The sequence below is a fragment of the Odontesthes bonariensis genome, chromosome 13 (genome assembly GCF_027942865.1).
Source record: "Odontesthes bonariensis isolate fOdoBon6 chromosome 13, fOdoBon6.hap1, whole genome shotgun sequence".
Lineage (NCBI taxonomy): Eukaryota > Metazoa > Chordata > Actinopteri > Atheriniformes > Atherinopsidae > Odontesthes > Odontesthes bonariensis.
This window is the reverse complement of record NC_134518.1, coordinates 16289437-16314916: the sequence shown is the minus strand read 5'-3', so window position 1 is coordinate 16314916 and position 25480 is coordinate 16289437. Positions and strand designations below refer to the sequence as shown.

General features: G+C 40.5%; 3 protein-coding genes across 10 annotated transcripts; 2 read left to right on the top strand and 1 right to left on the bottom strand.

Moving 5' to 3' along the window:
- The first annotated feature begins 1937 nt into the window (after positions 1–1937).
- LOC142397641 (UDP-N-acetylglucosamine--peptide N-acetylglucosaminyltransferase 110 kDa subunit) lies at positions 1938–16147 on the top strand. 8 transcript variants are annotated; one of them, XM_075481167.1, is made up of 22 exons: positions 1938–2316; positions 4584–4764; positions 5842–6085; positions 6208–6276; positions 9632–9748; positions 9833–9912; positions 10191–10386; positions 10492–10632; positions 10735–10835; positions 10991–11144; positions 11337–11438; positions 11578–11757; positions 12109–12267; positions 12384–12473; positions 12731–12856; positions 12974–13144; positions 13283–13399; positions 13711–13881; positions 14115–14267; positions 14392–14656; positions 14827–14950; positions 15032–16147. In XM_075481167.1, exons 1-22 carry the CDS (start codon positions 2280–2282, stop codon positions 15210–15212), a joined length of 3159 nt encoding a protein of 1052 aa, XP_075337282.1. In that variant the 5' UTR covers positions 1938–2279; the 3' UTR covers positions 15213–16147. The 8 variants fall into 8 exon arrangements, with proteins under 8 accessions (XP_075337282.1, XP_075337280.1, XP_075337286.1 ...); XM_075481165.1 differs by having other exon boundaries at positions 11578–11775; XM_075481171.1 differs by having other exon boundaries at positions 1939–2316; positions 4614–4764; positions 14392–14644.
- An 860-nt stretch (positions 16148–17007) lies between these two features.
- gcna (germ cell nuclear acidic peptidase) lies at positions 17008–21814 on the top strand. The gene is made up of 12 exons (XM_075480594.1): positions 17008–17187; positions 17289–17400; positions 17540–17612; positions 17735–17787; positions 17892–17958; positions 18064–18134; positions 18538–18957; positions 19051–19210; positions 19333–19477; positions 20709–20844; positions 20957–21161; positions 21277–21814. The coding sequence occupies exons 1-12, from the start codon at positions 17098–17100 to the stop codon at positions 21500–21502; spliced, it is 1758 nt and encodes a 585-aa protein (XP_075336709.1). The 5' UTR covers positions 17008–17097; the 3' UTR covers positions 21503–21814.
- Positions 21815–23116: 1302 nt separating this feature from the next.
- Positions 23117–25480, bottom strand: cetn2 (centrin, EF-hand protein, 2). Its single transcript, XM_075480593.1, has 5 exons — positions 25177–25480; positions 24817–24981; positions 24579–24707; positions 24272–24409; positions 23117–23900 (listed from the first exon to the last, which is right to left on the bottom strand). The coding sequence occupies exons 1-5, from the start codon at positions 25177–25179 to the stop codon at positions 23811–23813; spliced, it is 525 nt and encodes a 174-aa protein (XP_075336708.1). The 5' UTR covers positions 25180–25480; the 3' UTR covers positions 23117–23810.

Here is a 25480-nt window from a genome sequence, read left to right as displayed (position 1 = left end):
CACAGACCCAGCACTCTCAGCATGCTTTGAGCACACAGAGAAAAAAACCCCACATGGGCAATGATGTCAACTGCTTTCCCATAGAGGGACTATGGGAAATACTAGGGTGCAGAAAGCAGAAGCCCCCTTTTCCACATCTTTAAGACAAAAATGGCATGTTAATGATTACCATTTAGGGGGCCACACTCAGCAGCGTCATATTGAATATGAAATGAGTAGGTTTATTACTACTCTGTGAGCTGATATGACTCTGAAACATTTGATTAGCGTACGCAGGAACAGGCTCTTTCAGCGATGTGAAATGAGCAACAAATTAATAGCAGAACACAAACCTTTCAAACCATCATACTAACAATTAAAGCTACACTTGAGTGTCTTGCTAAACTGATAAAACTACATGTGCACAGCCACTTTGTAGTGCTCCATAAAAATGTCTTTCAAATGTCTTTACAGAGGTTGCCCCCTGTTGGTCATTATGTATAATGCATACATACCATTTGCACAACAGTCCACATCCAGTACTTGCACAACTGAATTATCTTTCTTTGTTTGTGCTTCATATCTCACGCGAACATGTTGGAAACAGGTTGATAAAACTATCACACAAAGGAATAGTTGGTCGTAATGCTAGAAGTTTATCATGGTCAGTGTTAGGAAATCTTGCCTTTCTTGAATTCAATTTGGAAACATTAAGACAAAATGTATAAATACTGTGCCCCCAGCTGTATTTTGACATGCTATACAAAACATATCAAAACAAAGAAATCCCATGGTTAACCATCAAACAACATTTAATTTAGTGCCTGTTTCAAATGGTAAAGAAAAGCTAAGCTGACACTTACACTGATGTGAACACTACAGCAGGTTTACAATGTTTGTGTTTGGCGTTATCCGGATATAGCCGCATTGCTTCTTTTGCTTGCAGGATGTAAGTACATTTCTGTTTCTCTTTTATTTACATTGCAAAATATAAATAAAACCAGAATCAAATTATTTGCAAGTAGACCCTGTAGTACAAAGAAAAAAGAAAAAGTAAAGAAAAAGAAATTATGAAGAGGGATTCACCACTCTGTGGAAGACTGTGTGGGCAAGTAGTTCAAGAATATTGCTAAAAATTGGGGGATTTTATCGCTCATAGCACATAGTATCCTTATAAAATTCAAAGAATCCTAAAAAAACCCAAAACGAATTGTATATAAGGGACAAGGCGAAAAACGAACAATCAATTGCTGTGAGACTAACAGATATTATTCTATGGTAGATATCTGTATGGGCCTATTCAGTCAAATTAGCCAACACCCACTGAGCGCTCAATAACTGCTTAAATAACTCAATATAGGCCTACCTTAAGCACAACTACCACCTTTTCTGACAATCTCAACGAAAACTAAAAAATAATGATTAGAAATGTAGCTTTGTGGCTAACTGTTCTAATATTTTGACTTAGGTTTCACAAGTCATTTTAAAAATATAATATGTTAAGTGTGTGAAATTATGTTATTTTCCTGATTTAATAAAATGGCACTCTTTGGTTGTGTTGTAAATATCCAAAAGCAACCCAATCTCACGTAATCGTAAATTCTGTGTTTCTTATTTTATTTCCTCGACACCTTTATTTGATGTTTTATCTCTGTCTCTGAACACTACAACAAACAGGAACTTCGTCTCGAGTATCCCGGAGCTGTTTTTTTCCCCCATGTGCACTTTGTCTCACTGCACCACTGTGTTCTTCCGCACCATGCTCATTTGTAATCGTTTTACATATCATTCTTGAGGTTCGGATGCATAGTTATAGAATAGTATATTAGATTTAGATTATATGTTTGGATTGTATTATTTATTTTTGTAATAATCACCACATGCATTGCAACGTACATATTTTCCCTTCGAATGGCGATGTCTGGATCTAGTTTATCTCAAAAACGAGTTCCACCCAATTCGCCATTTTATGTTTTATAGCTGCTTTGTTATAAGGTGGAAAGCAGCTACAATCTGTAAACTGCACGTTTTGCCAGTGAAACGTAGTTATAGTAACAGCGTTATTGGTTGATTTTTTTTCTTTTTTTAGCTACACACTAACTACTACATTATTTTAATTTAGCGCTTTACGAAGTAGGTAAGCCATAGTTTAGGTAAGCTAACCGGCCCTGGCGTCTCAGACAACGTGTTAGCTTGTCGCAGCCGAGGAAGACGAAAGGCAGCTGCAACATTTTCTCTATAACTGTTATCTACCAGAAGACACGTTGACGACCATCGTGCAAGACACGAAGACTGAGGAGATGGCGAGCTCAGTGGGAAACGTGGCTGACAGCACAGGTTGGTTGCTTTTATTAACTAGAGCTAGACTGCAAGCGACTAGCAGGTTGGTGAAACCTCCCCGATGGCTCATGCTAAGTTGGATGCGTTTGAGCAAGTATCACACACGTAAACTGGATTAAAATCAGTAAAGGCCAGTGTCAGATTAAAAAAAAGATGATTAACACCAGAAAGTAGCATCGTAGCCTGGCTTTCAGCTCTGCACTAATTTATCTAAGGTCACTGTACAAAGGGGCACTTCTAACGTATTTGTTTTTAGAAAGGTAGCGTAAGTGCATGTAGCATCGATTTGTAAGGGAAGAACGTGATCCGCGAAGGTTATATTGATAAATAAGGTGTACAAACCTCCTAACGATGTGCTAAATGACACGTTTGAGTAGTGGGATTTGTGCTAAATGTCTGAAACGTTAGAAAGGTTTGTAAGCTAGTAGTACGACATGAATACGCTCTTGTACTTTAATAGTGTCCTGAAAAAATGTCTAATAATTCAGTCTTTATTTGAGAAAATGGCTGCGAGCTCCCATCAGTTATGGCCTCTGGTAGGCCCTGTGGCGACCTGCTTATCATACCGAACGCATCCTCATTTGCAGTCGGCGCATCTGCTGCAGATGTTTAATGATTGTTCTTTTCTCCCTTCAATACTGCTTCTGAATCATCCCAAAGTGGCACTTATACCCGATTGTGGTCAGTGAAAGCTTTTCACCCGATTATTAACTCGTACAACTGTGTTGTTATCAAAGCATATTCTTCGATTATGCATCCAAGCTATGTTACGTAATTGTCGTGAAAGGATGACCTGTGGCAAGCCTTATTTAACGTTAATTAGCTATTTTTGGTAAGTATTCCAAACATCTATTATTGAGTTCTTTCTCATTAAAGATAGCAGATATCAGTCATGTCGATCTTTCTGACTTGACACAATTGAAGTTAAAGTTGAATTCCTTGCAATCATTGTCTAAAAGTAATTCCAGATTTCAGCGATAACAATATAGCCATTTGGGCATCTGAAAAAAAGGAGTTTTGGGTATCCTTCTTATTTTAACTGGTTAATGTAATGTTATGGATAGAAATAAAAATAAAAACTCCAGCAAGGTTTGATGTTATTACAATTAATCATAGTTACATGTATATGACCTGGCTATTTTTAACACGCCTTGCTGTAGGAGCCTGATTTACAGCATTCTTTAGGCATTACATTCCTCTCCTTGGCTCTACCATTTTGCAACAGTAAGTTGACTATTGCTTTCGGAAGACAAGTGGTCATCTAGCCACCCACATAGCCCCCAACAACTCAAAGTACAGGCTCGATGACCACTGCTCCTTATTCCCTCAAAGAAGAGGGGCACATGTGGGGAAGGGCCAAGGGACATTTAATGGAGTCAGCGTACAAGTGGGTGTTGGCACATTCACCCGGAATGGGCCCCAAAGCCATGACTGATCCTGCCTACACCTTGCTTGATAGTTGTATCCATTTACAATGTATCTAAATGTTGTTTGTGCCGCTTTCTACTTGCAGAAGCCTTTTGCTAATGTGAGTATGAGTCTTGTAATGTAAACCAGAAAGGGTGTTTAAGATTTAGTTCTCTAATGGTATTTGGGGGAGGGGGGGTTGGAAAGCAAGATTAAATCATTATTGATACTCTTGTTGACTCATAAGCTCTCAATGACTTTAAAAAAAAAAAATGAAATCCAGAGTTTCAACAGCGTCTTCTGCCAGGGCATAATTCATCCTATAGTTTCTTTCATCTTGTGTATTTTAGTCATTTTAAATCACCAGATTTTGAATAGCTTTTTGAGGTTCTACGGGGTGCTTACCCTGGTTTATGTGAAGTAAAATCTCTTTATATGATACACGAAGTGAAAGTGATGTGAAATTTATTTATATAGCACTTTTCAGCAACAAGGCACGATAGTGTAGTCTGAACTTTAGTCAAGTTCTTTTTGATCCCTGTATGTATGAAACATTTTGAAATACATACTTGATTATGTGAGCAACAAAATCATGTTTTGTCGCGCGTAGAATTGTAAAGGATTTATTTTAAAAAATCCATGCCATTTCCAAACTTTGCACATTATTTCATCTCGAGTTTTGTGTTATCCCTTGTTTTTGCTCATTGTTTTGTTTTGTGCTCAAATTTGTTAGTCATTGTTCAGTTAATGAAGCATTTCCATCTCTTTGTTTTCTATTTTCATTTGTCTGATTTTAATTTCTTCCATCACCTCTAACGTGTTGTTTTCCCCCTCCTTGGCTTGTGTTGGTGCTCCAGAACCAACAAAACGTATGCTTTCCTTCCAAGGGTTGGCTGAGCTGGCGCACCGGGAGTACCAATCAGGAGATTTCGAGGCAGCTGAGCGCCACTGCATGCAGCTGTGGAGGCAGGAGCCTGATAACACAGGCGTGTTGTTGCTTCTGTCATCCATCCACTTCCAGTGCCGAAGACTTGACAGGTGAGGTGGGGGTGGGTAGTAAGGGAGAGGAGAATCATGTGCTTTGAAAGTCATGGTGAATAATGCACTTCTGGACTTGGAGGTTCTCTGTAACAACTGAGTTTTCTTCGACAAACCCCTGTTACTCCGTTCAAGGGGAATTCCTGTATTTTCAACATTAAGCCTCTTTTCTGAGTCGTCTGCAATGTTTTAGAACCCCCCTCACCGCTTTTTTGATGTTTACTGCTGTCTCTGGTATTTGCCTAATTTTGATTCTTCTCAACCTGCTTCAGAACGGCTAGTCATGTGCATGTATTAAAAGGTCCGTAAAAGCACAATAAACATCCGTTTTCAAAATAATCAACTCACCGGAGTGGTTACTGGTGTGCACTGGTAATCCATATCAAATTTCGTAGCGAAAAGTTGCTTCTGTCGTGTTTTATTTGACATTTTGTAAATCCCATTGAGTTGTACTGAAGACTGGATGTTCGTCGATAGCGGACATGTTTGTAGTTCTCTCGTACCGGAAATGCTGCTAGGTGTATTGCATTTCCGGTGCGAGAGAACTACAAACATGTCCGCTATCGACGAACATCCAGTCTTCAGTGTGATCTGGTGCGCTCCCTTTAGGGCTCACTTCTTGGTGATTGTGGCACCCCCTGGCTTTGCAGGTGCCAACATGCGGGTTTAACATGTGTCTTGTTCTTCTTCGCTATAACACATTGCTCACAGATGCTTCTCGTGCTGAAACTGATGAATTAATTAATGAAGACATGTGTAATAGCCAATGTCAATTTTTCAAAACCTTTAGATGTGGAGATTCAGTTTGAGTTAAATGCCAGCGGGATAGTTTATATGTATTTAAATCATTTAAGTTTTGGTTTCACTTTTTATGAATCTCCTTGACATGTGAGATTTACAAATGTATTCAACGGTGTTCACCTTGATCTCCTGTTTATATGTTTAACCATACACCTTTAAACACAGTTGTCCTTTTCACCTCTTGCACCTTGATGTTTCCTCTACACAAAACATCAAGCCAACACTGCCAGTGCCAGCCAGGAGTGTAACTATTGTGTTGCCATTATGGCCCTACAGGTCCGCTCACTTCAGTACCTTGGCCATCAAACAGAACCCAATGCTTGCCGAGGCCTACTCCAATCTGGGGAACGTGTACAAGGAGCGTGGGCAACTGCAGGAGGCCATAGAGCATTATCGCCATGCACTGAGACTGAAGCCAGATTTCATTGATGGGTACATCAACCTGGCAGCAGCTCTGGTGGCCGCAGGAGACATGGAGGGAGCAGTGCAGGCTTATGTCTCTGCATTACAGTACAACCCGGTAAACAACACGCTATGTGTTAAAGTCCTGATTTGGTGTCAAAGTTTGATCTGTTAAGTGAGCAAACATGTTTAGATTTTGATTACAGTTGTAACTTTTTTTCCCTTTTCTTTCTTATGAAGGATCTTTATTGTGTGCGTAGCGACTTGGGCAATTTGCTTAAAGCCCTGGGACGTTTGGAAGAGGCTAAGGTATGTTATAGCAGGTTAACATTTCTATAGACGTGGTGTTCATGTTTTTGGTGTATTTTTCTTTTTGTGTCCATAATTCTTTTTCTAATGTTTTTTTTTTAAGTACCCACTAAGGCTCAGATTCTCCTTTTTTGACATATATATATATTTATGAATGGATCTAAGTCCCTTCAGATCAAGCTTTTCAGCTAAGTGAAGGACAGAGAATGGTAGTATCTCATCTGTTCTCAGAGCCATGAGCTTGTCACCCCAACTTAGCAAAGTCTTTGAAAATATTGGACTGGGTTGAGTCAACAACCTATAAGAAAATTAGGTCTTTGGATTTTTTTAAACATTTTTTTTCTTCTATCATAACACTGTAAACTTTCTGTTGATTACTTTTTAGACAGCCTTATTTTATTTTTCAGTATAGTATACTTCTATATGCTTCTTCCCTCTTTCACTTGTAGTCCCACAGTCCTTTGCTGTTCTCCGACCTTTTGTCAGAGGTCTGCCCCTTCCCTGTCAGGAAGAAAGGCTGGAGTTGTAAATTTATAAAGATAATCTAACCTCGGCCATTCATTTTCATATAGTGCACGTTGGAGGGAAAATGCTGGCTCGGTCTTTAAAGTAAACATGAATCGATGAGAAGCTAGTTTATCTTTGAAGTGCAAAAGATAAGATGGTTTCTAACCTAAAGGCTATACTCCTGTATTGTATATAAAGTGCCCAGTGACATTTTTGTTTGTTTGTTTGTTTTGTTTTTTAATCTCAGTTTGCTGTCAGTACAGTTGCTGCCAGTGTGGGTTGTTGTCCCCTCCCCCCCGGAGTTACAATTTTAATTTGTGACTTTTGAATACTTTGTTTATTACATGGGGCTTCCTTGGTTGGGTCAAATCTGATGTTATGGAGTTGTCCTGCTGGTTACAGGCCATCTTATTTCATGCTAGAGGGGGGTAAAGGAGTGTTGTGGAGCGTTAGGGTGTCACAAGCTCCCCAGCTCTGTTGCTCTGCCCCCCCGCGCGCTTGCTGAGGATTGGTGGAGTGTGCGCGCTTAGAGCTGCCTTCCTGACCATTTGACTCGTCGAGGCACACTGAGGGCTGTTCGAGTTCACATGAATTAGTTTTAACTGTGATTGAGTTACTATTTTTTTTTATTCAGATGGTTATCCCTCCTGATACCCACTTATTTAATCATGTGGACTTTAGAAAATTCTCCAGTGCCTTACAATGGTCAAAGTGGTGTCAGGCAGACAGCTCACTATCTGTACTCCACCACCTGCGTCAGATGCTGGTTTAGAAGAAGACAGAAACATGCGCAGCAACAGCGATGACCTCTTTATTTCAGACCTGTGGAGGCTTCTAGATACAAGTAATTCAATTTTTTCCCTACCCATTGGCCAGGATTCAAGAAAGCAGGCCAGGATAAAGAAATCAAAGTTTTAAAGATATTTCATGAAAATGCTAGAATGAAAAACAATGATTAATATTTCTTCCCTTCTCCTTCAAATATGTCATACTATTCCTAAAGCAGTGGGATCAGTTCATTTGGGCAAGATCAAGCCAGTAACTGCCCTCCTGTAGTTTGAATTGAAACCTGAATTGAAGGACAACTGGAAGTCTGTCCATATGCCACTGATAAACTGTACACATCAAAGCCTTTCTTCCCCCCCAGTTCCCCCCATAAGCATTCCCCTTGTTTCCTTTGAAATAAAGACATTCATTGCATGACTGAAAACTAAGAATAGTATAATAGCGTTTACGTTTGTTGTGATTTGGTGTTTTTTTCCCCCATATTTTACAAAAAAAAGAATGTATTGTTTGAAAACTTTTACTAACGATCTTGTTTTCTGATTTTGTCTCTTTTGGTTTTTCCACAACTGATATTGTTATTTAGAAGGTTTCAGGTGGGTGACACTATTCCTGCGTAGGTGCCTGGAGGAAAGGAACACTAGGGCAGCCTCAGTCCTCTCCTCTTCTTCCAGCCAGCCGTGACCGCCACTCTGACAAAGTCCAAAAATATGGTAACGGGTTTGTAACTGCCACCAAAAGAAAAAACCACCTCACTTCATGCTTGAGCTCCTCTGTCTTGTGGGTTCCTTTGAAGAGCAAAGAAAAAAAAGTAACATACCAAATGACAGTTAGCATTTCTTAGAATATGCTATACTAATTACCCAATTTTATATTAAGTATAAAGAAACTGGAAGCTATAATCGTGAAAAACAATTAAGAACCCTCTAACTCTTACATGTTGGTTATTTTTCCTGTTTTGTTTTGTTTTTTCCCTTCTTTATTTGGAGATGCAGCATTCTGATGATGATGCAGCTAGTGCGCTGTGGGTCTGCAGTAACGCAGGGGCTGCGCAGCGTTATCCTTCAGGCAACCAAAATGGCGGAAAGCGCACGCATGCAACCCCAAACCCCTTTATTCCCTTTGGCCTGTTGGTTGCGGACCTCTCCCTGCACAAAACCAGCCTCGCTCCCAAGTGAACCCAAATCTCAGACATGTTTGGCTTTTGAAAACACATTTGTTTTCTGAAATCAATTTTTACTTATTCAGTGAAAAGTGGCACTTGATAGTTCATCATAATGATTTATTTCTAAATTTTCCCATGTTTGGAAATATGTTGCCACTTGTAAATTTTTCAACCCCAGAAGCCCCCCTCTTCTGAGATAACACATCGGTACCAAGTGTGTGCTAGTCTGGTGTTGCAGAAGATCTGCCAGGGGTTGTTGGTCTGCAGCTGTTTCACCAGGCCATTCAGCAAGCGCAGCGGCGAGCAATCACTTTGCCAGGAGCAAGGTCATGCAAACAGCGTTTAATGGTGCATTGTGGTTGTGGCAAGAGATCCACGCGGCGCGCTCGCGTTTGTAGCGCATGCATTACAGGGACCAGCACCTGCACAAAGTGTCCAGCATCCAAGGTTGTGGGAAAATATGTCAACAGGAAATGTGGCTTCTGTGCAACTATTGATGGTTACCATCATTGTTTTATTTTTGTAGTTTTCTAGCTTGCTATTATGGGTCGGAGAGTTCACAAACTGATCAATGTTGACATGATCACTTGGTAAGGCCCAATTACAGTTGGTGAAAATGTGGTCATAACTGCAGGATGACGGCCTATGTGTGGGTGTCGGTTGGATCCGCGCAGCGTAGGAAAAAGCAAAGCAGCTTTGCGCGGCAGACTTGCGCCAGCGAGCCCATGCTGTAGACTCACTTTTTGCCATCATGGAGAATTGTCACTAATTTTGTTTTCTCTTACTTTTATTCTCAATCTTCTATTTGTTTTTATTTTACTATCCCCCTTCCTCTCTACACACTACCTCCCATTCTACCTCTTCTCCTTTCCTGTGGTTTTCATTGTAAACCCATTGAAGGCTTGCTACCTGAAAGCCATTGAGACTCAGCCCAACTTTGCAGTGGCTTGGAGCAACTTAGGTTGTGTATTCAATGCCCAGGGAGAAATATGGCTTGCCATACACCATTTTGAAAAGGTATGTTAAGTGCTTATTTATTCACTGACTTCTGTGGCATATTCTGGTATTGTCTCGTGTTACATTCTTGGTTTCAACTTTCAGGCGGTGACTCTGGATCCAAATTTTCTTGATGCATACATCAATTTAGGCAATGTTTTGAAAGAAGCCCGCATCTTTGACAGGTGAGACTAATGTGGCATCGCTGTATGATACCTCTGAAAACATTTGTAATCCCTTGTCTTTAAATGCACACCCTACCACACCCCTTATGGAATTAACAGTGACTCAGGTTTTTTTAGGCTGGGTAGACTTTCTGCACTTGCATAACCACTATTGTGTTCAATTTGTGTATTCTAGCACAAAAGGTGCTGAAATAGATTTGTATCACACTGTTAATGCCTCGTGTGTTGTGAGAAGTTATTTGAAAAGATAAACTTGTATTCATGACTTGTGTTTGCAGAGCTGTGGCTGGATACCTGAGAGCCCTGAGTCTTAGCCCCAACCATGCAGTTGTCCATGGAAACCTGGCCTGTGTCTACTACGAGCAGGGTCTCATTGACCTGGCCATCGACACCTACCGTCGTGCTATTGAACTGCAGCCCCACTTTCCTGATGCCTATTGCAATTTGGCAAATGCCCTAAAGGAGAAAGGCAATGTAATGTGCATTTTAATGCTCCAAAATCTTGAATATTTCCTGTGTTCCTTTAAGTGGGTAAACATTTACCAATTTCACTGAAATTACCACGTATTTCTTATCCAGGTGTCTGAAGCAGAAGAGTGCTACAACACAGCTTTGCGTTTGTGCCCAACTCATGCCGACTCCCTGAACAACTTGGCCAATATCAAGCGTGAGCAGGGTAACATTGAGGATGCAGTTCAGCTCTATAGAAAAGCCTTGGAGGTCAGTTAATAGGCAACCATTTCTGTTACTTTCTGTTCTAAGCTGGTGTTCTGTAAATGTGAGCAGAATAACTTAGTGCTTTTTAAAAAAAAAAATTATTAGGTGTTCCCAGAGTTTGCAGCAGCTCACTCTAACCTGGCCAGTGTGCTACAGCAGCAGGGAAAACTCCAGGAGGCCCTCATGCATTACAAGGAGGCAATAAGGTTTGTGACTATAAACACGTCACTTATGTTATTCTCCACCGTTCATATAACGGCATTTAAGCGAGTTGGTTTCAGACTTTTTATTTTATTTATTTGTTTAAGTAAATGGCCAAATCAAGTGACACAAGTGTAAACTTTTTTTTTTTTTTTTTCAGAATCAGCCCCACGTTTGCTGATGCCTATTCCAACATGGGCAATACACTGAAGGAAATGCAAGATGTGCAGGGAGCGCTGCAGTGCTACACCCGGGCCATCCAAATCAACCCCGCCTTTGCTGATGCTCACAGCAATTTGGCCTCAATTCACAAGGTAGGGGGGATTTCTGTTTTTGTTTTTTTTTCCATGTTATTGCATCACAGGTGAACCACATTTGCATATGGCTTTACTTTTGCTCCTGTATGTGTTGAATATGTAGATAAACATTTGTAATTTGTTGAAGACTAAAACCAACTGTTTTGAAGGTCGATTACATTATAGTTTCTACTTTAATGTATTGATTAGGATTCTGGAAACATCCCAGAAGCCATTGCGTCTTACCGCACAGCCCTGAAACTCAAGCCGGACTTCCCTGATGCTTACTGCAACTTGGCACATTGCTTACAGGTTTGTTTAAGCTCAAATTTCTTTTTTGTTGTTTTTTTTTTTTAAATTTAATGGTGGAATTACCAGTTATTTATTGTTGACGCCTGGAAAATGAAAAGTAAGACTTTTTTGACTCTTCATATTCCTGTCGCTTCTCCAGATCGTGTGTGACTGGACAGATTATGATGAGCGGATGAAAAAACTTGTGAGCATTGTAGCTGACCAGCTGGAAAAGAACCGCTTGCCCTCAGTGCACCCACACCACAGCATGCTGTATCCATTGTCCCACAATTTCCGCAAGGCTATCGCTGAACGCCATGGGAACCTATGTCTGGACAAGGTACACGCACTGATCAAAGCAAGTAACCTTTAATTTATATTTTTTGAGGGTTATAAGGTGGCTGGTGATGGCAGTGGCTGTCTGCGGGGTTGTGGGGAAGGTAAGGGATGAGCAACATGCTCAGAATACTTTACTTTATCTAAAAGAAGCTGGACAGCTGGTGGTGAAGGGTTGCTTATGCAGACGATAGGCAGAGGGTATTATTTAAGGATAGACAAGAATTTTAGGTTAACTGCTAAAATTATTGAAATGAATTTGTATTGGTCTTTTGTGTCTGTAAGTACAACTTGTCCCATATGAAAATATTTCTTCTTCTGCAGTTGAGGTCTTACGCCATTGCTTATTCCACAGATTAATGCACTGCACAAACCTGCTTTTGAGCACCCTAAGGATCTGAAGGCCAGTGGCGGACGACTGCGTGTCGGCTATGTCAGCTCTGACTTTGGGAACCACCCAACTTCCCACCTGATGCAGTCCATTCCTGGAATGCACAATCCTGAGAAATTCGAGGTATGTGAATTATACACTTGACTTGACCTGTGTATTTAGCTCATTACAATGTGATCTTTGCAGTGGAATAAAAGACAGACTTAACTCAAATCTTTTCCTTTTCTTTTTTCCTCAAGGTGTTCTGCTACGCACTCAGCCCTGATGATAGTACTAACTTCCGTGTGAAAGTAGTAGCAGAAGCTCATCATTTCACAGACCTCTCACAGGTAACATTTATTATCTAGAGTTTCTTCTTTTTAATGTTCATGTACTGGGAATTGATCATTTTTACCTGGTCTTCTAAAGGAGAGTTATTAAGTGCTTAAATAGTGGAGATCTTCTTTTTTGCAACATCTGCAAGTCCAGTTGCCTTCTGTTTAAGCACTTGGATGACATAACCTTAATATTTGAGAATCTATAGAGAATTTTACTTTGGACACCAAAAAAGGCCAGCCTCTTATAGAAACTTGCCTTTCAATTCTAGATCCCTTGCAACGGCAAGGCAGCTGATCGTATCTTCCAGGATGGAGTGCACATTCTGGTCAACATGAACGGATACACCAAGGGAGCCCGAAATGAGCTGTTTGCTCTTCGCCCTGCTCCCATTCAGGTAAGCTTTTCGTGTAACCTTGTGGAAATAAGTGCCAGCACCTTTTAAGGTCATGTTCAGTCTGGTATTTATAGATTCTGATGTACAAGCTTTAAAGAATATTTACCTATTCAACAGGCTATGTGGCTTGGTTACCCTGGTACCAGTGGGGCTCCCTTCATGGATTACATAATCTCTGACAAGGAAACATCACCTGTGGAAGTAGCTGAGCAGTACTCTGAGAAACTTGCCTACATGCCCAATACCTTCTTCATTGGAGATCATGCCAATATGTTCCCTCACCTCAAGGTTTGTCCGTCCGCATATTGCTACTGTTCGTTTCTGTGCATTAAGGGTCGACTCACAACATTAGGTTTTTCATGAAAAATAGGAAATTGATTTGAAGAACTAACCAGTGTTATGATTTATTCTTTCTTTGCCCCACAGAAAAAGGCAGTGATTGATTTCAAGTCAAATGGACACATCTTTGACAACCGCATTGTTCTTAATGGTATTGATCTGAAAGCCTTCTTGGACAGTCTGCCAGATGTCAAAGTGATAAAGGTGAGTAAGGAATATTACCCTTAGAATAAAAAAAGAATTGTTAGTATAGTAAAATCTGTCAGTGGAGCACTACACTTAAGTGTTTTGAGTAACCGTAGACATTGTTTGACTTTGTGTTCATGTTACATTTATGATTTTTACATCTCAATGACGGGGCACAAAGGAATAACTCCCCACCTTCACTGCCCATACATTGAGTTAAAGTCATCCTACGTGTGCATATAAACCCCTCTGTTATAAATGTTAGAAAGAAAGGGTTTGATATTGAACTATGTCCAAGGTTTTACATTGAAACTGTCCTCTGTGACTAGATGAAATGTGACAACAACCAGGAAGCTGCTGGGGACACAAATGGCGCTCTGTCCATGCCGGTTATCCCCATGAACACAGCAGCTGAGGCAATCATCAACATGATTAATCAGGGCCAAATCCAGGTCACAATCAATGGCTTCACAGTCAGCAACGGTCTGGCAACAACACAGGTACGTCTAAATTGGACACACTTATCAATATATAAACACATATTTTGAGAAAGGTGACATGTACAGTTAAGAGATGCAGGAGCAAACAGTTTGGCTTGTTGCTTTTTAAAATGTTAGCTACAGTTACATGTGTCGTCTCTGAGGCTTTTGGTTCAAATTTTCACCACTTGGCACACTGCAAAGACTCAAAGAAAAAAAACATTGAGTCAACATTGTTTTGTTTTGTATTTCAGATCAATAACAAAGCTGCAACTGGGGAGGAAGTGCCGCGCACTATTGTTGTGACAACCCGCTCCCAGTATGGTCTCCCAGAGGACTCCATTGTCTACTGCAACTTCAACCAGCTCTACAAGATTGACCCCCCCACTCTTCAGATGTGGGCCAATGTAAGCTAGTCATGTGATTCTAACAATAGCTCCAAATGTACATGCAACTCTGTGCTAGGAAAACTATCACTTAATTCTAAGGTTTGGTGAAAGATCTGTTTTTAAACTCCAAACATTTCTGCAGATCCTGAAACGTGTGCCCAACAGTGTGCTATGGCTTCTTCGCTTCCCTGCTGTTGGTGAGCCCAACATCCAGCAGTACGCTCTGAACTTGGGTCTGCCGGCCTCTCGCATAATTTTTTCTCCAGTGGCGCCCAAGGAGGAGCACGTGAGAAGAGGCCAGCTGGCTGACGTGTGCCTAGACACTCCTCTTTGCAATGGTCACACTACAGGCATGGATGTTCTCTGGGCTGGCACTCCCATGGTAACCATGCCAGGTGAGGATACAAGTATGTATTAAAGGAAAGATCCACTCCGATTCTACTCGTTGAATTATACAAAGAAAACAAAACATTTGACAAAATAAAAGCATATGTAAAAGATAGATAGATTTTAAAGCTGAGCAGAAGCATCTAATGAACAAGTCATAAATGGAGTATGTTTATTTAAAACATTGTAGGTGAGACTCTTGCTTCCCGTGTGGCTGCTTCACAACTCAGCTGTCTGGGCTGCCCTGAGCTAATCGCCCAAAGTCGCCAGGACTATGAGGACATAGCAGTCAAACTGGGCTCTGACATGGAATAGTAAGTAGACGCTGATCTGACTACCTTGTTTGTTTTTTTCTTGTCAACTTGCATATCTGACGTGCTCTTCTTCTCCTGCAGCCTGAAGATGATCAGAGCACGTGTTTGGAAACAGAGAATCTGCAGCCCCCTTTTCAACACTAAACAGTACACAACAGACCTGGAAAGGCTCTATCTGCAGATGTGGGAGCACCACAGCAATGGCAACAAGCCAGAACACCTGGTCAAACTCCAGACAGTAGAGACCAGTGAGAGCGCCTGAACTGGAAGCGCACCTCTTCTCCAGCGCATCAAAACAGTTTTTAACAATTATCAGCAACATAGTTTGAATGGTCAATTTCCACTCCAGTTCCCTCTCATTTACTCTTAATGGGACTCTTAACAAGGAGCCCACACTTTCACATTTGTCCCCAATGAAATAACTTGTTGAATCGTCTGCATCTCCTGAGCCAGATTGAGCCTGAGACTTTCTGGCACCTGGTCTGAGACTCTTGTCCTGAAACATTCTATATGTATTTGGTAAGCATGAGAGGATTGTGAATGCCCCGCTACCCTTCATTACGTGGAACAGTGGATTACCTTTTTCTTCTGTAAGTGTGCATACAGGACAAATTGCAGCTCGTGGAGAGAATGCCCAGCCGTCATTACTTGTTGATCTATTTATAAATGGATTAAGAGTGTTGTGCTTTTTAAAATGAGTGTTACACCATTAAAATTATAACTGGCTCAAGTGTCATCGGCTTTAACATGCAATTGTGAAACATTAATTGCATCAGATCTTCAGTTTGTCTTGCGCTGTCCTTGAATGGCTGCAACAAGTAGATGTGTAAGTTTCAACAAACTAGTCTGTATGACTTCGTCCCCTCAGCAAATACCAACTTTTATTAATTTTGTCAATCGAGGAATCTGTTCAGTAGGTATTGTCCTTTTTAATGATTGAGTTTGTACATATGATTGGACTGTTGGACAGAGGAACTTCTCTCAAGTCCTCAAAAAGCGCTGAAATTTCAGTTATGTGAGCTTTTTTTTTTGTTGTTGTTTGTTTTATTTTTTCCCTTGTTTTAAATAACAAAAACCAGGAACGGGCTAGGTAAGTATTTTCTAAGCAGTTTTGTTTTTGTATTGTCTGTTAACTTTATGCTGTTGGTGATGCTGCAAGTCTCTATATATAATAAAAAATAGAGATTGCACAAGTCATTGCTTCGTCATGCTTTCAGTTCTTCGTGCCTTTAAACATTTTTCACATTTCTGTTTACTGATAAATTTCTATTTGATAGATATTTTAAATGTTTTCAGTTTAAAAGTACAGGTATTAAACTAACAGCTGAGGTCTTAGTCTGACAATAATAGTTGGGTCAGTCCAATTGTCTTTTCACGCATAGAAAGCTTTCAAACTGAAATTTAAAAAAAAACGGGAGCATTGAAATTGCATTCTTGATGAGAGCTGTTTCGGTATTCTGTATGCTAAAGAGAAAAGCCTCAGTGCCTTATTCCCTTTTTAATGAAAAATTATTAATTGCCGCCATTACTGTATATGTGCAGGGACTATCAGTACACCGCGGTCGTCTTTCACTAAAGTCCTTTCCCTTACATTCCCTATCAACCCCATGATTTTTTTTCAACGATGAAAAGAAAAGGCCTCTTGCTTATTTGCTATTCCTCCGGACCTGAAGTGACGCTGTTGTTCGTGACATGCTCCGATTGGTCAAAATTCTCCATGACAACTTCCGGTGAAGTGCGTCGCACAATTTAAATTTACCTTCACTGTTTCCTTTTCAACCTGGTTTTTAAAAACAGAGACACTTTTGGTAATCATATCTCAATCAAACTACATTTAAGAAATATGTATAAATATATATATATATATATATATTTTTTAAATGACGGCTTAATGTGATGTATTCTCACGGAAAATATCGAACGAGTATATATTTGCTGCTACAGACAACTTTTACTAGCGAGTTGCTAACCATAATGCTAACGGTTTCTAGTTACCGATATGTTGCTGTAGGGCTTTAGTTTTTAGGTTTTTCTTTTACTTACAGGAAATTGAAGAGCTTGAATTCTACGTTTTAAGCCTATTGTTTTGTGTGTCTCATAAATCACAGGCTCACTGTGGTGCATTTACAGTTTTCATTTAAGAAATTATGAACGATGAGATCTGCAAAAAGTTTGAAAGAGTTGCTAAAAAGATGGGATGGATGGATGAGGGAGGACTGGACGCAGCAGCAAATAAGGTTTGTTACCTTTTCAGCCCATACAGACATGGATTTGGAAAGTACAATGTTAGGGACACGTGTGATAACTTACAAAGTAACTCTGCTGCCATTGTGTCTAGTTGATGAGTGTAATTGGAAAGACGCGTCATGTTGGAACAAGTGGTCATCAATCAGCCTTTACCTCAACTAACACGGTGCTGAGCGAGTCGAGTGATGAAGAGTTTGAAAAGTGTGAGTAATTATAAACGCCTTACAAAAATGTGACTTCTGATGTGTGAACATATAGTTATATATGTATATATATATCCATAAAAGTGTTTGTGCGAGATTAGAATTTTAATTTAGTCATGTTTCACTTTTAATTTCTTAGTTCTTGTGGAAAAGTTCACACCCCGAGCTAAAGCTCCTTCACAGAGGCCTAGCAGTGCAGCAAAGACAAAAAGGTATGTAGAACATATGAAAAGATTTTCATAAAGCTGTGTGTTTCTGATTGGACTATATTACACCTGCTTTGTCTTGTAATACTGCTGGTCAAGGTGCTAAATCGAAATCTTGTTCTGTTCAGCTCCAAAGTTTCTGTGGTGAGCTCGGATGATGATGATGTCACTTTTGAGACATGTGAGTGCTTTTTTTGTTTGTTTTTTGAGTCTTCTCGTCTAAATTTGTGCCCGTTAGATGTGAGACAATCTCACTCTCTCATGACCTCTTTTTGCTCATTAAAGTTCTGCAACGAGTAAAAACTCCTACTGCCAAACTCAAGAAAACCTCAGAGAGTGGGATTGAAGATAGGTGAGGTTTTTAACGTTTTTTGTTTTTTTTCTTCCTTAGAAGCACAGTCGCTGCCAGCAGTGTGTGTTTAATGTTTTTATTTTTTTCCCCCTGTTCATTCCACAGCCTCAAAAACTTCATAGTGGATGACTGCTCATCTGGTGATGACTTTATTGAGACCAAATCAACTTTTAGAGGTACTTTAGTGCAATTTTCGTTAAACAAGCCTTGCACTATTATCCTTAGGTGATAGGCAAGCGACACTGCAGAATGCAAATACAGTGCCTTAATAACCGTGTTCATCATCCCAGTCTCAAACTCCGGCAAACTGAAAGAGGTTTCATCGAGAATTTGCCTCTTTAGCACCATACATTTTAACAAGCCAAGTTTCTGATATTGGGAACACAGTCTTGCTGTTCCTTAAATGTTGATGTAAACTTATGCAATTTATGGCTGAAGCTTGGCACTTTTGTTTTAAATCCTTTCTTTTTTTGGCGAGTAGAATGAGCTGAGAGACTGAGGCCAAACGATAACCAATGTTCACCTATCTATAGTCTGATTTTTGCATTAAAGTGATTTTACTTGTCCTCCGCTCTGCAGTTCCTCGGGCGAGCAATACTCCCGTGGCTCGGCAACCATTCAGGAAACCACTCTCTCACTTGAATTCACCAGTGTTTATCAGTGACAGTGACGATGATGAGAATGTTGTCATCAGGAGCACTTGGAAGATTCGTCACTCAAAGCCCAAGCCACAGCGAAAGGCTAACAGTAATGATGAGGAGGACAAAAGTGATGAAGAAAACCGTTTGCCATCACTGCCTTTGCCTCCCAGCCCGGTTCCCTTTTCTCTTCCCCCCAGTAAAACTCAAACATCAGTCCCTACGCCCAAACGCACCTTTTCAGCACCTTCTAGACTGGATGAGTCGAGCGGTTCTGAGGAGGAGTTTGCATCTCTTCTAGAGAGACTGAAAAAGAAAAACAATCTCACAGGCACTTCTTTCTCACCTAATACCACAAAAGGTAAAGTTACTGCTTTCTTTTGACTGTCATAATGGTCTCTAGCTATTTTCTTTGTAGTCGTGAGACCAATTACCTTTTTGTTCCTGAAAGTAGAATCCGGTAAGGAGCCTGTTGTTTCAGCTCCTGTGAGGACTGCGACACCAAGCTTTAAACCATTAAAGGAGAAACCTCAGCATGTGAAGACACCAGGGAAATCCTCCATCATGAGGCCCACAGTCAGCCAGTCAGAGCCCAGACATGGTCCCGCCAGCAGGTACGTTTATCCACATGTACAGACCCGATCGCTGTTTTAACATGTGAAGTGGTTTGAATGTCTTTCAGTCATTAGGTTTTCCTTTTTAAGTGGACATTTGTCTCGATTCATTTGTCTTCCAGGGTGGTGCTGTGTAAGACCCCAGGGTGCTTTTTGCAGTCGCTCACAAACCCTGACTCCATGTATGGGGCAAGTTTCAAGAAAAATAAGGAGGAGCTCACAAGCAGGTTATACCGCCTGTACAATACCAGTGTGTTTGACAATAAGGTGAGGAACGACATTTCCCCCTTTTTCATTTACATTGTGTACAGTTCAGATCATGTATATTTAATCAGTTATCAGTTGTTTAAAAACAAATGATGCATTCATTTCCGCAGGTTTACACAATATAATAAGAAAGATGTGGTTTTTGTTTAGCTACCTTTTGATGTAATGATCCAGGTTGAGGATTTTCCAACTCTACACCCATATGAACTCTGGTTACTTTATCCAGATATAAAGAACTGTTGTCTTGCTAATTCATCTGTCCATCAATCAATCAATCAATCAATCAAAAACACATTGTTTGAATAGCACGTCTCATACAAAATTAATTGAGCAGGGCTTTACATGGAACAATGCAAAAAAAAAAAAGAGTCAAAACAATTAAAAAGAGGAGTTTTAAAAACGATTCCCCAAGCCCTCCTACTACAGATGTCACAGGTTAGTAGTATAAGAATAGCAAAATCATTCAGTTCTATAGTGTCGAAAGTGTATGGTTGAATATGGATAATGAACATGAAGTCTTTTCGATTTAAACAAAGATAGGAAAATGTTAGTGGTAAAAAAAACAGAATCAGTGAAAACACTAAAAGTACAAAAAAAATGCATCCAAACATCAAAAATTAAACCCAGAAAAGCTTTATTGATGGCAAAAAAAAATGCTAAAAGACCAAAGAGGTTTCTCTTTTTGTTGTTAATAGTATCAGGTCTGTTCTAGCTGCCCTCAGGTCGTTAAGAAGGCTGTTTCACAGAAGTATGTTAATAATAATTAAAAAAATTAAAAATTTGCCTCACTGTGGGATTAAAGGGATAGTTCGCCTCTTTTGACATGAAGCTGTATGACATCCCATATTAGCAATATCATTTATGAACATTGACTTATCCTCTGCTGCGTCCTGTGAGCCGAGTTCCAGCTGAGTTTTGGCGTTGACGAAGGTAATCCGGCTAGTTGGCTGAGGCTTAAAAAATAAAGCGTTTTGCTTCTCAAAATAATATGCGTTCAAAAGAGTAATACATTTGCATCACAAAATCATTCATCCAGAAAAAGTCAGACCTCACAATCGACCCCAAAAAAAAAAAAGACTTGTCAAGTTAGTTTTGATGCATTTGACTGAATCTGAGCGTTTTATTTCCACCATTTTGACATTACAACTCAAAGCTGGATTCAGTTTGAGAAGCAAACATTGTTAATGAGTAACGATTAATTTATTGTCCATGTCTGGCTTTACCCTTCAAGCTCCCGATCAACATGTCAGTGACCTGGAATAAGAAGATGCGGAAAACAGCGGGTTACTGTATTACGGGGCGGGAACGTAACGGAGGAAGCCACTACGCCCGAATTGAACTGTCAGAGAAAGTCTGTGACTCTGCAGGTGAGGATTTTTAAGTCGCATGGTCAGTAGTAAATATTGTCCCTGTAGAGTGGATAATAGTATCATCCTTCCTTCCTTTTTTTTTTTTTTTTTTTTCCCCCCTCCATTCCAGATCGTCTGAGAGACACACTGATCCACGAGATGTGCCATGCTGCAACATGGCTGCTAAACAACGTGAGGGACGGTCACGGAAACTTCTGGAAGCTGTATGCGCGCAAGGCCACAGTGGTGCATCCTGAGCTGCCCATGGTCACACGCTGTCACAGTTATGACATCAAGTACAAGTTCCAGTATCAGTGTACCCGCTGCAAGAACACGTAAGTCTCTTTTTTTTTTTTTTTTTTTTAGGTGAAGGAGTAGATTTAAGCATGCGTGTGCAGGTCTAAGAGTTAATTTCTGCTGAGTCATTCCTTGCATCACGACACTTCACAGGATCGGCCGTCATTCCAAGTCGCTGGACACGCAGAGGTTTGTGTGCGCCCTCTGCACGGGCCAACTGGTCTTACTGACGCCTGTGAAGCCACGCGCTCCCACACCTTTTGCCAACTTCGTGAAAGAGCATTATGGGAATGTGCGACAGGAGCTGGCGGGACAGACGCATGCGGATGTGATGCGAAAACTCAGCGCAGACTTTGCCTCAAAAACCAAACTCGGTTAAAGCTGAGCCGGTAACCTCGGATTAAGTTCAAATGTCAAACATACCTCCATTCAACTTGTCTTACATTTCTGAGCAGCTAAATCATTTTTTCATGTCTTCTCTGTGTTTGTATGTGATCGGAGTTGGTGTAACTGGGAAATTTAAGCCAAAACAGCATTGTGTCCCTGAGTTTGTGTGTTTTTGTGCAGAGCGCATGCTGTCATTGAGATCTTAACCATCCCAGGGTTTTAATGCCCAGTGGAGATCAGTTTTTTATGGAATTAGCATAGTACTGTACCTAGATCAACATCTTAATTGATATTTGGTTTCCAATGTGACCTTTTTTTTTTTTTTTTTTTTTTTTTTTCTATAAAATTTACAAATAAAGTTTTCATTTGTAATGCTATCATAACAAACATTTCATCTTTTTATGTGCTAGATATCAGCGTCCAAAGAGATGGGTTGTCACTTACTTGGAGCAACGTTCCTAACTTTTGAAGATTTCTTCTAACCCTAACTTTGACACAACTAAATTTCTACGTCTCCTTTTGAAGATCGTACGATATTTAAGGCCATGTCTGTGTGAGAGTGAGTGGTTGCTGTATTTTGTTCCATTACTGTGTTTCTGCCATCAGACCGACGGCTCTGCCTGGATGCAGTAGAGCCGTCTCTGACTTGTAGAAATAAGAAAGGGAAATCCTGCTGTTGACACAGCACTGCGATAGAGTTGAGGTTTAAGGCCAGATGCGTGAAAAAACGGCATATAGAAGCAGTTGTAATCGTTCATAAGGAAAAGAAGAAGAACCTCGGAGCATACCCGAAGATGAGTGGAAAATATAATTTATTTGAATTTGTTTTATTTGTAATAAATCATGTCTGCTGGGAGAAGTGAAACTGGATTATTTGTAATTATGAGGAATTTTTTTTTTTTTTTTTTTTTTAACTATCAGGCATCAAAGTAAGTTTTCGGTCATGGACGTTCACTGCAGTGTGACAACGCTACAGGTCCAGGGTCAGCCTCAGTCTACCACCTTGTTGAGATGGTCAGTGTGTGGGTGAGCTGCACCTTGAGCACAGCACTCATTGTTCCTTTACTCCTGGTCATCACACGCTTACTCCTCCAGGCAGATTTTTTTTTTTTTTTTTTTTTTTTTTTTGGAATGGTCGTGCCATATACTTTTGATTGATATCCGAGAATACGTCTTCACACAGCTGGGGTAAATTGACATTGTTACCATTTCATCAGTTCCTCCGGATGATCAAAGCAGTTTCTATAAGATCGGAAAAGAGCTTATCTGTGACCCAGCATCTGAACCTCTGCTCTGGAGGACCGGTGTGAATTATAGGCCTACAGGAGAGTGGATTTATGAAAACTAAAGACGGGACCGAAAGTTTAGTTGACTATCTTTAAATGGAGGCTTTGCTGGAATGGATCTAGTTAACATGCTGTAATAAGATTACAGCAGCTTCCTGTAAAGTGTTTACTTTGGAAAAAAAACAAACAGCTGAATTTAGTTGCTGCAGTGAAATCCCTTTAAGCTTTTTACGATGTGTGAAATCCAAGGCTAAAAAACTGAGCCAAGCTGTATAAACACTGATAACCGGAGCTTCTCATAAAAAGTGATAAAGACGAGACAAACTGCTTCAGTATATTTAATCTGTTTCCTAAACAGGACTATGTTGTACGTCTACTCATCGGTTCACAATATACAAAACATTCGGGGATACGGAGGAGAAAATATGCACAACAGAAGGATAAATACTTTAAGGATAAATACAAGAAAAATACACCAACATTTGTAGCGTTATGAAGGGACCTGTAAGGAGGGTGTGCAGGTCAGAGAGGTCTGTTGGGATTGTGACACTTTTAAGAGGCACAGGCACAAATCCACAGGCAGCACAGGGATGAGACGGCACTCCCCATTCATCCGAGGTTAACCATGACAAAATGATCTGATAAATCAACATAAAAACAATGCAACGATCAAACAATCTGAAATAATCCATCAAATAAAGCATCGGAATGTACCATGTTTGTCACCGTTTGGTGGCAGGCACTGAGAACTTGTTTTCATGAATAGATATACATTTTCTTAAAAAGTCTGCAGCATTTTAAACGAGACCGATTCTCACAATGTTTTTGGCAGGTGTAAAGTCGATTATCATGTAAATCAAAAGAGGACTATATTTGACATTTTGCTAAACGTCTTGTTGAAAATGATGGCACGATACAATAATGAGGGTTTTTCTGGACGAAATGTGCGGGCATCATTCCACATAAAGCCACCACCGGTCCTCTCGACGCCACCCCGATGTCCCTGCACTCCCTTCAGTACAGGCAGGTTTTCTTCATGATGCGTAAAAACTCCTGCTGGTTCACTTCTCCGTCTCCATCCCTGTCAGCTTCATCAATCATTTCCTTTCAGGAACACACAGTATAAGGGGGAATGAAAAGGTGCACAGAGGGACGGTGCAAGCAAGGTTGAGCTTGTTTGATTCACTGGCAAATGATGAGTTGATGTTAGTCAGAATTAAAGCTCTGCCCTTTGGCTTTGGAGACGCAACCGACCTCTAAGTGGCACTCGTCATCTCGCCGCCTAAATGGCCCCAAGACGCCACATTTTTAGGGTTGATTGACAATGACTTTTTGATCTTCTAAAGAATAGGGGCACATTATCCCTTAATTGGCAAAGGCCAAAGCTACCAAAAACCTACTTTAATTATTTTAGCGCAACTGAGAAGGCGCTTATGTCTCTGAACTCTGCTTTATTGAATAACGTTGTGCCTCACCTGCAGCTCCTCGTCTGTCAGGTTCTCCCCGAGCTCTTTGGCCACTCTCTTTATGTTCTTGAATGAGATCTTGCCTGTCTCGTCATCATCAAACAGACGGAAAGCTTTCAGGATCTCCTCTTTGGAGTCCTTCTCGGCCTGAAATTGGAGAGCATGGAAAGCGGATTTAACACAAACTGAAATTCTAGCTGTAAACTGAAGGAATAAACTCACAATCAACTCAAATAAATGGTTATTCCATATCAGGCTAAGATGGTTCAAAGTTGTGGGGGGAGCTCTAATACGTCCCTGTTATGTGCATGTTTACCATTTTTTGTGTCATGACCGCGAGGAAGTCTGCGAAGGAGATCTTTCCTGTGCCGTCCTTATCCACTTCACCAATCATCTTCTTGATCTCCTCTTTCTTTGGCTCAAACCCCAGAGCTCTCATTGCCACCTGGACCAGAATCAGAGACATGGACAGTGAGGCGCACAGAGAAAACGGCCTTCTCTCTCCATCATACGCTGAGATCAACGGTCTAGCTTTTTTTTTCTCTCTCCCATACCTTGAGGTCCTTCACATCAATTTGTCCAGAGCCATCGGTGTCGAACAACTCGAAGGCCTCCCGGATCTCCTGCTTCTGCTCCTCAGTCAGCTCCAGCTTGGCAGTTGTCTTCTTGCGAGGAGGGGGCACCGGACCCTGCAGGGATGGCCTCTTGGCACTAGTTGCCTGTTGGTGGGGTGGGGGGGTGTCACATAAATTGGATCATATATACAAATGTTTCTGTAGAGAAATCTAGTAGTTTTTCAAAACGATGAAAAATAAAGTGAAAACCTCTTAAATTAGCGCCAACGTATTGTAGTATAATCAAAACACTGCCACGGGTTTTAAGCTATTATTATATTTAGGAATATAGTCACTTACCATTAGTTATTGTGTATTTTACTGACAAGATTGCGAGTCTTCGTTTAAGCTTTAATATCTCCCAAAAATGCACGAGAGAGGGGGGGTCATGTAACGGTTTCCTCTTCACATCAGTCGCGCGCATAAAACTGTTTAATTATACCCACTGTAACATAAGTCCTTCATAAACAAAAAAAACTCCTTTCTATTTCGCATAAATGCCTATTAAAAACGTGGAAGGAAAATACAGTTTCTAGCTAACAACACACAGCAGCTGCTGTCACGGAGGCTGGACGTTTGATTTCCTCATGCTGTGAACCCGCAG

Bases quoted from the DNA above. Each gene is read 5' to 3' on its own strand.
- cetn2 (XM_075480593.1), bottom strand. The intron at 24,708-24,816 runs GTATGGGAGAGA...ATTCTGGTCCAG, and splicing joins TTGATGTGAAGGACCTCAAG to GTGGCAATGAGAGCTCTGGG. The intron at 23,901-24,271 runs GTGAGGCACAAC...TGTTCCTGAAAG, and splicing joins TGACAGACGAGGAGCTGCAG to GAAATGATTGATGAAGCTGA.
- gcna (XM_075480594.1), top strand. From the start codon at position 17,098: ATGAACGATGAGATCTGCAAAAAGTTTGAAAGAGTTGCTAAAAAGATG. The intron at 17,613-17,734 runs GTATGTAGAACA...TGTTCTGTTCAG, and splicing joins AGTGCAGCAAAGACAAAAAG to CTCCAAAGTTTCTGTGGTGA. The intron at 18,958-19,050 runs GTAAAGTTACTG...TCCTGAAAGTAG, and splicing joins CTCACCTAATACCACAAAAG to AATCCGGTAAGGAGCCTGTT.
- LOC142397641 (XM_075481165.1), top strand. From the start codon at position 2,280: ATGGCGAGCTCAGTGGGAAACGTGGCTGACAGCACAG. The intron at 10,836-10,990 runs GTTTGTGACTAT...TTTTTTTTTCAG, and splicing joins CATTACAAGGAGGCAATAAG to AATCAGCCCCACGTTTGCTG. The intron at 13,400-13,710 runs GTGAGTAAGGAA...CTCTGTGACTAG, and splicing joins CAGATGTCAAAGTGATAAAG to ATGAAATGTGACAACAACCA.